The 11641-nt window shown below is 37.9% G+C and overlaps 1 protein-coding gene across 1 annotated transcript; it reads left to right on the top strand.

The window, feature by feature from the left end:
- The first annotated feature begins 3211 nt into the window (after window positions 1–3211).
- On the top strand, window positions 3212–10691 carry gatm (glycine amidinotransferase (L-arginine:glycine amidinotransferase)). The gene is made up of 9 exons (XM_051724896.1): window positions 3212–3375; window positions 4324–4539; window positions 5582–5777; window positions 5883–6073; window positions 6314–6451; window positions 8834–8998; window positions 9138–9201; window positions 9552–9668; window positions 9776–10691. The coding sequence occupies exons 1-9, from the start codon at window positions 3307–3309 to the stop codon at window positions 9886–9888; spliced, it is 1269 nt and encodes a 422-aa protein (XP_051580856.1). The 5' UTR covers window positions 3212–3306; the 3' UTR covers window positions 9889–10691.
- The last annotated feature ends 950 nt before the right edge of the window (window positions 10692–11641 follow it).

Below are 11641 nucleotides of genomic sequence, written 5' to 3'. Positions count from 1 at the left end.
CACCCATAACAAACAGATTTAAGAACACTTAACTTTTGTATTGTAGATCATTTTAGCCCATGGGACAGTGGTGGCTCAGCAGTTAAGGCTCTGGGTTACTAATCAGAAGGTCAGAGGTTCAAGCCCCAGCACTGCTAAGATGCCACTGTTGGGCCCTTGGGCAAGGCCCTTGACCCTAACTGCTCCAGGGGTGCTGTATCATGGCTGACCCTGCACTGAGCCCTATGTGTTCTATGCATTTTTGCAACTTTATATTTTAAGAATTGTCTTAGGAGTCTTATGGAGCCTTTATGTGCTTTTTGGAGCTTCAAAGTTCTGGTCACCATTCACTTGCATTGTATGAACCTACAGAGCTGAAATATTCTTTTAAAAATCTTCATTTGTGTTCAGCAGAACAAAGTCACACACATCTGGGATGGCATGAGGGTGAGTAAATGATGAGCAAATTTTCATTTTTTGGGTGAACTATCCCTTTAAAGTTTTAAAATAACCCATTCGCTAACACAGACAGAACATCTACCTCCTAGACATTATGTTATAATGGTCTGTTTGCTTCATCTGTCTCTCATTCCTCTTGCTTCTTTGCTGGAACTTATTCACCAAAAACACTAACACTTTTTATTTTTTTGCTGCTTTGTAAGCTCAGGTATTTCCTTGAGAAAATGGAAATGTTGGTCCTTTTCCCCCTTTGAGCTGTGAAGGTCTCTTGGAAGACTTGGGTCACATGTACACAACTTATCAGTGCTTGACCTACTCAAAATACATAAATCTAATGCTGAAGAAATGCTGGTCGGGACAACTTGTTAGTGAAGAGCCCAAAACTCATTTTAGAAACTTTATATACCTGGGTCACCATTATTGATACATTTATTTTACATAATCTTGAACATATTTTAGTGAATGTGCTCTAATTATTTAGCTGATATTACATAAGCTGTTAGGTCCAGTAGCTCTGGTTCAGTGCCAGAATTGCAGTGGGTTCACAGGAATGTTACATCAGGAGTCGTGACAACTCAAGCGTCGCTATCAGTGCTTTGAGCGGGTCCTGATAGCAGCTGTTTTACTCCAGCTGATAAATCAAACTCAATGACCTCTCACAATACAAACACAGGCCAACTTTCATTCATTTGAACCTATGATAAATTCAGCAAATTCTATCATAGCTTACTCCCATGCAGCTCTCTGCAGTGTATTATTTTTTCAGGGATGTGGTATAGCAGATGTACAGAACATACTGGAAAGACATATTTACAGTCCTGATTCCCAGCATGCACTGTAGGAAACCAGTAGACCAATCCTGCGATTGAAGTATCGCTCTGGAAAAGTGGTAGAATGGACTACATTTGAACTTCTCAAGGTCAGTGATAGCAGAGAGAAGGCCGGGTGCCATGTACTGATAAAGTTCTGGTTCACTGTTTTGTTTTTACGTAAATAGGTTTTGGGAAATGGGTGACTTGGATCTCTTGAGTTAACAAACACTTGGTTGTTATTTCCTATTTACAGTAAAACATCTTGAATTACTGTGAATGATAGTCACACATCTCAAACACTCCGAGAGGTCATGAAATATCTCTGAATCTTGATCAAATGTGAATCTGGGTCAATCAAATGTGTATAACTTCCTAAAACAGGGTTACTGAAACTACTCCTGTTAGAAATAAACCTAATGTTTTAACCAATTTAAATTGACACCCTAAAACATGTTTATTTTGTACAGTCAGCTGTGTTGTACTAAGTGCATTATTTAATTTTCTTGAAATATTTGCTAATATACTATTATTAATAATAAGCTGATCACACCTAAGCAGGTCTGTGGCTTATTTTGGCGACCTACTTATTGAGTGTTTGTGGTATGCAGAAGGTCTTTGTGACGTACACTAAAAAATAAAAGATACTTGAGGCAACATTTGGGGTTCTTCAGATTGATAAACTCGCAGAACAATTTGGAAAAACCTCTAGGCACTCTGTCAAGAAGGGGAGTTTTCTGAGGAATTCACAAAATTGAACTTACAGAACTTTAAAGGAGCTGTAAGAGATTTTACATTCTGGGACCTCCACAAGACTGTGCCGTTAAATTAGACACGCCCAATCTTTTCAAAGACAGCATTGAGCCCGTCCCCTTCTCACAGTTGTTAAACACAACAATACCAAAATATCGCCCTCAGCTGACAACTGTTATGAATCTGAATATGACATTAAAGGTGCACTCAGTTACTTTTGTCTTTGTGTCATCTTGGACCTAGACTGACACCTAGTGGCTTGGATGTAGCTTTATTTAAAATCAATAGTTTTCAGTTTCACAAGACATAGAAATGTAATGTTCACAGTCAGCCATGATTACTTTAATAATTGAGTGAAAGTGTCAAATAACAGGACGGTTACTGAGATTATGCGAGTAGTATTTAGCTGATCATGAGATTCTAACATGGCAGCCCCCATGTGCGGACCCTCTCCATGTAGAATAAAACAGCTTTTATAAGGTTACTGATATGACTGGAGTCTTCATTTTAATGGTCATGATTTCCTATGCAAAATTACAATTCATGTTATTAGGAGTTTTTTAAAGAGGAAAAATTACTGTGTGTATCTTTAAACCTGAATGAACCACTTCAGCTACTACACTATGAGAACTTGCGAAATTATTCACAGGCATAAAGCAGATCAAAGTCTTCTGATTGGCTGATCAAAGAATGTGTCACATTGTTTACTGTTTACATTGTTTACACAGAGACCAGTGAGATACAGTATTTCACACCACTTATTTCAGTAATATCTTTCAGGAAAATTTTCTGCAATTCCATAAAAAAATCGCTTACAGCACCTTTAAAAAAATAGGATTTTTTTTAACCTAACTAGAAGTTCTCCAGAAGGTATTAATGTTCTGCAGTTATTGTTTATTTGTGAATTGACCTGTTATATGTTTTGCACTGTATTTGGTGGCTTCTACCACCGCACAGAAGAGAGATGACCATAAATCACTTTGACTTAAGCATGTAGATAGCCTACATAAGGCTAATATCTTGACAGGATCCTTCGCGCGCCATTGAACGCGTCTGGAGATGCATGCGCTCCCGTTGCGTCATTTTAATCCATTCAGTGTGATATCACTGTTGCGATAAGAATGTGCTGCTGTAAGGATCTTCTCCTGCTGCAGTTTCTCACATGTCACGTTGCTTCAGGAATTTCACTCGGCGACCCTTGCAGGGGCCGCGCGCACTATAAAAGCGCGTCCCCGCGGTGCGTTTCATACTTTCCCGGATCAGAACTGCTGTATGTCTCAGAGCTTCACTCCCGAACCAGAACAACATGCTGCGGGTCAGATGCCTCAGAGGTGGAAGCCGCGGAGCAGAAGCTGCACATCTCATCGGCGCTATGGTGAATACTGCCGTTTTATATCGGTCAATATAGCTTATAGAGAACTGTATTACCACAGGCGCGAGTGTAATGGAATTCTTATATATTGTAATTACAAAAACAGCAGATACCACATCCATAATAACAGATCCATGCAATAAATATAAACACCACACTCTGTATCTCACTTATCAATGGAAATAATGGTATAACTTATTTGTAGTGTTTAATCCTTAATTATATTCTATTGCCAAGATCTTACTGGTGAATAAAATGATAAGCAGCATATACAGTATATCTTTTTTGATCTATTATGTTTATATAATATTCTTAGAAATGGTGAGTTGGTCCAGAGTAACCGATCATGTGTTGTGAGTGATTGACAGCACAGCTGTCTAAAGATCAGAGGATCCAGCATCTCAAGTGTCCCTCTGCTCAACTTTAAATTAGTAAATGAAGAATGACTGTTCCATGCATTAGATCAGATCTGTCCTGCAGCTCCACGTGTTTCACTGCATGTTATCGCGCGCACATTGTGCAACAGGAGACGTGTCAGACGCTATCGAGCTCTCCCTGTTTTCTACTCTTTTGCTTTATTCCATTCATGAAATCATTCATTCGAAGTGAGAATTAAACAATGGATATTTAACTTCGAGAACAAAACACATTTATGCATTTATGAAATGTAAATAAATAATAAATAATTATCCAAACCAAATCTCCTGTTGCTATAGTTACATCCACAGGGGAACGCGACTTCTGTTGGCGAGTGTCTGAGTTTCCGCCTGGTAAAAGTTTGAAAACCCTGCTGAGACGTATACTTATGTAAAACGAACAAAATGAACTTTTAATATCCCCATTCCCATGACTTCCTTATTGGGTTGGGAGTGGGATAGGCGGGCATACCTTTTTACCAGCTGTGGTTTCTCTCTTTCAAGAGTATTGAGGTTTGATTCTTGTGTTGCCCAGGTGGGTCGCACGGTGTCGGGATGGGTGCAGCGTGCGTTCCGCAGCACCTCGAGCTCCGCCGCCGTGGCGCAGCCCCTCATCGTGGACGAGCCCGTTACTGAGCACGCACCAGAGGAGTGTCCCGTGTGCGCGTACAATGAATGGGACTTGCTCGAGGAAGTGATCGTCGGGCGGGCCGAGAACGCCTGCGTCCCCCCGTTTACAGTGGAGGTCAAGGTACAAAACTCACCTGTCCCTGTTCCTGAAGAGTACAGTATAGTACAGTATTGCTGTTTAAAATTAGCTACAATGTAATTCTTATGCATTTTGAAATCTCAAAGAAAACAGATACACCACAACAGTACAATGACAATACAAAATTATAAATATATTATGTTACAGTATCAGATGGTAATACCATGCTATGGTATTTGCATGGCACTCCAAGGTATTTCTAAGAATACCAGTATTACCATGGTACATGTCCCCAAAACATTGTAGTTCCATGGTACCATGTCCAAAAAAAAAAAAAAAAAAAAAAAAAACATGGTAATGCATGGTACTGCTGTGGTACCAGCTCCTATGTAAGAATGAAAAACTGTAGGCAGTTAAAAGGATATTTCACCCAAAAATGAATATTCTCTCATTATTTGCTCACCCTCATGCCATCCCAGATGTGTGTGGCTTTCTTTCTTCTCCTGAAGAAATTTAGGAGAATATTTCAGCTCTGTTGGTCCATACAATGCAAGTGAATGGGTTCCAAAATGTTGACACTCCAAAAAGCACATAAAGGCAGTGTAAAAGTAATCCATGAAACTCCAGTGGTTAAATCCATATCTTCAGAAGTGATATGATAGGTGTGGATGAGAAACAGATAAACATTTAAATAAATTTTTGCTAGTAATTCTTCTCCTTGCCCAGTAGGGGGTGATATGCATAAATAATGTGAATCACCAAAAACACAAGAAGAAGAATGTGAAAGTTAAAGTGGAGATTGACTGAGCAGGGAGGATAATTTATATTTTATATAATTTTTTTTTTTTTTTTTTTTTTTTTTTTTTGTGGCACCTATTCACTTGCATTATATGGACCTACAAAGCTGAGATATTCTTCTAAAAAAATCTTCATTTGTTTACTGCAGAATAAAGAAAGTCATACACATTTAGGATGGCATGAGGGTGAGTAAATGATGAAAGAATTTTCATTTTTGGGTGAACTATCCCTTTAACCTGCCCTTGAGTGTCTTTGCTGCACTGAGACTGTTGTTCTGTGTGTCCAGGCCAACACGTATGAGAAATATTGGCCCTTCTACCAGCAGTACGGGGGACAGACATTCCCAAAGGAACACGTAAAGAAAGCAGTTGCTGAAGTTGAGGAAATGTGCAATATTCTGCGTCATGAGGGTGTTACGGTGAGACGACCAGAACCAATTGACTGGTCATTGGAATACAAAACCCCAGATTTTACCTCCACAGGTATCTGCTGACAGTGCACTGATATCTGAGTGTCCAGAGCAATTGATCACATTGATATCACTGCCCTGTTTATTTTCTTTATCACTGTTTGTTTATTTTGTACAGGCATGTACGCAGCCATGCCGAGAGATATCCTGATAGTGGTGGGTAATGAGATTATCGAGGCGCCGATGGCCTGGAGAGCTCGGTTCTTCGAGTACCGAGCTTATCGACCTCTCATTAAGGAGTACTTCAGGCGGGGAGCCAAGTGGACCACTGCACCCAAACCCACCATGGCCGACGAGCTGTACGATCAGGTAACGTCATGCATTTCTATGTTCACAGAAGCATGTAAAAAGACTGTGTTCTTGAGAGCACCACTCGTTCAGGTGCAGATGAACTCAAGTATTGTGAGGTTAGAAAACGGCCTCTATTAACATCTCCAGCACTCCCTCTGGTGGTGTGTAGTTTATTACACTTAAAATATGCATCATATGCTCACTCATTCATGAGCTAACTGAACATTATAACCAACTTGTGTGTGTGTGTGTGTGTAGGATTACCCTATTCGCACAGTGGAGGACAGACATAAACTGGCTGCGCAGGGGAAGTTTGTCACCACAGAGTTTGAGCCGTGTTTTGATGCTGCAGACTTCATCAGAGCCGGCACTGACATTTTTGTACAGAGGAGTCAGGTGACCATTCCTTATTTATACGCTAACCTGCACATCATAAATCAGCTGTGTAGTTTTTGGCTTGACTGTAGTAACTACTTTGATTTATGAGTAGCTTGTAGCTTGGGAGGCTACAGTTTCAAGTAGCTTTCCAAGCTACAAGCTACTCATAACTCAAAGTATCAATCAATCAGTCACATTTATTTCTATAGCACATTTAAAAACAACAAATGTTGACCAAAGTGCATTACATTAATAAAAAAAGAAAGATTTAAAATACACTCACATTTAAAACACATGGACAATATAGAACATAAACCCAAGAATAAATACAATGCATCAAGACACAGTTATAGGCAATAGAGAAAAGATGAGCCTTCAACTGAGATTTAAAAGGCTTAATTTTACCACAGGATGTAATGTGAAGAGGCACACAATTCCAAAGGTGAGGGGCCTCAACAGAGAAGGCACGATCCCTTTTAGATTTTAAACGAGACGTGGGGACACTCAGAAGCAGGCTCTGTGAAGATCTTAGTGGTCTAGCGGTTTGATATTGATGTAAAAGTTCCGAAATATAATCAGGGGCAAGTCCATGCAGACCCTTTAAAACAGTCAAAAGCACCTTAAATTGAACTCTATATTTAACTGGAAGCCAGTGTAGAGAAGCCATCACAGGAGAAATACTAGTGTGCTTCCTGGTGCCTGTCAGGAGCCTAGCTGCTGCATTTTGCACTAACTGTAAACATGATAATGAAGTGTTTGAAACTCCCAAATACAAAAATTTATGCTTTTAAACAAATTAACTACATTGAATCTATTCCATAATCAGAAGTTATATATTTAATTAGGGTGACATTTCCTTACAAATATTAGCCATGATTTTACTACAGTAACCATAGTTTTACAATGGTATTTGTAGTAAAAGTATTAAAGGGATAGTTTACCCAAAAATGAAAATTCACTCATTTATTCACCCTCATGTCATCTCAGATGTGTTTGAATTTCTTTCTTCTTCAGAACACAAACACATTTTTTAGAAGAATATTTCAGCTCTGTAGGTCCATACAATGCAAGTGAATGGTGACCAGACCTTTGAAGCTACAAAAAAATCAAATAAAGGAAACATAAAAGTAATCCATAAGATTTAAATCAATATCTTCAGTAGAGATGTGAGAAACAAATCAATATTTAAGTCCTTTTTTTTATTACTATAAATAATTTAATTTTACTAAAAAATGAAAGTGGAGATTTATAGTAAAAAAGGACTTAAATATTGATCTGTTTCTCACCCACAACTATCATATCATTTCAGAAGACACTGGAGTCTTCTGGTTTACTTTTATGCTGTCATTATGTGATTTTTGGAGCTTCAAAGATCTGGTCACCATTCACTTGCATTGTAGGGACCTACAGATCTGAAATATTCTTCTAAAAAAATGTGTTTGTGTTCTGCAGAAGAAAGAAAGTCATACACATCTGGGATGACATGAGGGTGAATAAATGATGAGAGAATTTTCATTTTTGGGTGAACTATCCCTTTAAACAAATAAAAATAGCATAAAATTGAACACAATAAATGTATACTTAATAAAGACAAATAAAACTAGAAAACAACAACATATTTCATATATTTGAATCGAAATATAAACAGCAGCAATTAGCTAAATATTTCACCTCAATTTAAGACAAAGTCCACTGAAGGCTGTGCGAGGCTCCAGTGAATCAGTGAGTCACTTATGTCAACTAGTTCATTTATATGAACCGTCCTAAAGAACCGACCCACTAAAATGAATCGGAGTTCCCAATGCTAAATATAAGGGAATCGTTTATTTTTATCGGTTCATTTACATGAACTGTCCGAAAGAACTGATTCATTTAAATGATTTGGTTTTCCCAGCGCTACATATGAAATCGAGAGGACAGTTTATGTGAGTGTGTTTGATTTCTTTCTCTGCTCTTTTTCTATATTGCTGTGTTCGCAATATAAGGTGACAAATGTCGCATTTTGTGACGCTACAGCGCTACTTGCTGGAAAATGTAGCTCATTATTGGAAAAGTTACACTACTGTAAAAATATCTGAACTACTGTCACACTACAGAAAAATGTAGTCAAGTTAGTAGTGTCGCTACTTTAAGTTAACTGCCGCTCTGTTACATCATATTATACTCTTTGGCTTCATAGAATCAGCTCTTTTACATCATTTAATTAGATTTGTTAGATGTAAGGAAGGACAGTGAAAGACCAGTTGTGTTACCTTTAGAATTATTTTGTCAGTCAGATTACACAAATCAAATATGTAAGACTCACAAACCACAGAGTGCAGGAAAACATTGGTTTCTAATGCATGTCTAAAATAGCTGATCATCATCAGGCTGAAAACTGTGATGCTGTTTAACTGACAGGTTACAAACTTCATGGGCATTGAGTGGATGAGGCGTCATCTGGCCCCCACATACAAGATACACATCATCTCCTTCAAAGATCCTAACCCCATGCACATTGATGCCACCTTTAACATCATCGGACCAGGACTGGTGCTGTCCAACCCAGATCGACCCTGCCGGCAGGTTAGTGATGTAATTCTGCTTTCTAGGACAATCACTCATCCTTTTGAGTTATAAACATTTTCAGTAGTGATGTGGAGAGGTGCTGTCACCTAGTGTTGATCTATAGGAAGTTTCACCGTATTATGAATTCCTCCTGCAGATTGAGATGTTTAAGAAAGCTGGATGGACTGTGGCGACCCCTCCAACTCCTCTTATTCCGGATGGTAAGTTAAGTACTCAATTTCAGAAGCCATAAGAGGGCCACACTCAAAACAAAATAGATGCAAAGGGAGGCAAAAATACACATGAGAAATTTTCACATTGTTAGTAAGAATGAGATTGCATTAGTCATCAAATTCAAAGTGTGCCTAATATTACTAAATGTTAAATTATTATAAATATTAATTCATAACTATGCATTTCGCGGGCCAGAGAATAAAGGGTGATAGGTCAAATGTGGATATAACGACATAGCTCTGCCATTTCTGAGCACCTGCTGTGATTAATGATGTAGATCTTAATGTGTGATCTTGGGTCATAATACTTAGCCTAAATATTAATATAATTTTCTCAGATCATCCATTGTGGATGTCGTCCAAATGGCTGTCAATGAATGTTTTGATGCTGGACGAAAAACGTGTCATGGTTGATGCCAACGAGACAACCATCCAGAAAATGTTTGAAAATCTTGGTAAGACTCATGTTTGTACAGTAGCTCTCAATATGACGATCCAGAGCTCCAGTTTTATCTGCTGTGATTTAACCAGTTTGTTTTTGATTGCTGTGTCACTCCTGCAGGTATTAAGACTATTAAAGTTAGCATCCGTCACGCTAACTCCCTGGGAGGAGGATTTCACTGCTGGACGACAGATGTCCGTCGTCGCGGCACCCTCCAGTCTTACTTCCTCTAGCCTGCCAGAAAGACGCAGTTCTTATTGAGCGTATATATTTGAGCAACAGTGACAAACGCAGGTCTTTGGTTTGATAGTGCTGTGCATGTCAAAGCTTTTGCAAATGTATCGAATTAATATGATGAATCAAAACTTCAGTGATCTCAATAACAACTGCATTTCTGGCCAGCTGTTGTAGTAATGACTCCAGTGAAGTAGGCAGTACCCCCCCCCCACCACCACCACCACCACCACCATCACCATGACCACGGAAAATAGAGTTTCTACCTCCTTTTTACCATTAAGAAAAAAATTGTATTTAGCTTATTTTGTCATTGTAATAAAATTACTTATTATATCATGAATTTTAAATTATATATAATTTTTTTTACCCTTCATGTATAGTAACAAGTGTTGTATGAACACTTCTGATTCGTAAACTCAGGTATTTTTATAGCCATATTACCGTTATTTTATAAGCATATTGTGAAAATGTAAATATATAAATGTATACATATGCATTTTATTGGCAACAGTTTCCCCTCCACAAAAGTGTTTTTATAGCATCTGCCTCTGTTGTCATTCACAATAGCAGGAGTCAGGACACTACACTATGCTTGGTTTTTATGTTGTGTTTGCGCTGTAATTCTCTAGTTAAAGTGATAGTTCACCCAAAAATTTAAATTCTCTCATCATTTACTCACCCAGATGTGTGTCTTTCTTTCTTCTGCAGAATACAATTGAAGATTTTTAGAAATAAATCTCAACTCTGTAGGTCCATACAAGTCAAGTGAATGGAGATCAGAACTTTGAAGGTCCAAAAAGCATATAAAGGCAGCATAAAAGTAATCCATAAGACTCCAGTGGTTAAATCCATATCTTTAGAAGTGATATGATAAGTGTGGGTGAGAAACAGATCAATATTTAAGTCAGTTTTTACCATAAAATCTTCCTGCCCAGTAGGTGGGTATATGTACAAAGAATGTGAATCACCAAAAACAAAAGAAGAAGAATGTGAAAGTGGAGATTTATAGTAAAAAAGGATCTGTTTCTCACCCACATTTATCATATTGCTTCTGATTATATAGATTTAGCCACTGGAGTCTTATGCATTACTTTTATGCTGCGTTTATGTGATTTTTAGAGCTTGAAAGTTCCGGTCACCATTCACCTGCTTTGTGATGACCTACGGAGCTGAGATATTCTTCTAAAAATCTTCGTTTGTGTTCAGCAGAAGAAATAAAGTTATACACATCTGGGATGACATGAGGGTGAGTAAATTTTCATTTTTAGGTGAATCTTCCTTTTTAGCTTGTTGCGTGAGATTGCTCCTTATTTTTTTATCCCCTTTTCTCCACAGTCAGGTCAAACAAAATCTATTAAAAATACACTTGGAAATGAATGTGATTGAATTATTTTCATTTTGCACAAAGTATTAACAATCAAAAGAACACAAATTAGCAAAATATTCCTAAAATGCATGTGTCATACGGCAGTTTTTTTTTCTTAAAGAAGGATAAAACTCACATGATGAAAACATTTCTATGAATCGAATTTCTATGACGTTGGCATTTGTCAGTGTCTTGAAGCTATATTTTCTCATGTGTAACCCTTCAAATTTAAAAAAGTATTTCCCTTATATGTATTTATATTTTCCTTGATTTAACGAATGTTATGTATTTAGGCAAAATAAATTGATTTACAATGGAGCTGACTTCTCACACATTCACATGTGCTGTTTTCCTGCAGTGAGAAAGTGAGTTTGTGTTAATGA

Source organism: Myxocyprinus asiaticus, chromosome 18, assembly GCF_019703515.2.
Source record: "Myxocyprinus asiaticus isolate MX2 ecotype Aquarium Trade chromosome 18, UBuf_Myxa_2, whole genome shotgun sequence".
Taxonomy (NCBI): Eukaryota; Metazoa; Chordata; class Actinopteri; order Cypriniformes; family Catostomidae; genus Myxocyprinus; species Myxocyprinus asiaticus.
Note: the sequence above shows the minus strand (reverse complement) of the source record. Positions and strands in the feature narration are given on the sequence as shown.

What these genes read in the sequence shown, in the direction of transcription:
- gatm (XM_051724896.1), top strand. Translation starts at nt 3,307, where the DNA reads ATGCTGCGGGTCAGATGCCTCAGAGGTGGAAGCCGCGGAGCAGAAGCT. An exon ending in CCCAGATTTTACCTCCACAG is followed by an intron (nt 5,778 to 5,882) that starts GTATCTGCTGAC and finishes TATTTTGTACAG; the next exon opens with GCATGTACGCAGCCATGCCG. An exon ending in CAGATCGACCCTGCCGGCAG is followed by an intron (nt 8,999 to 9,137) that starts GTTAGTGATGTA and finishes TTCCTCCTGCAG; the next exon opens with ATTGAGATGTTTAAGAAAGC.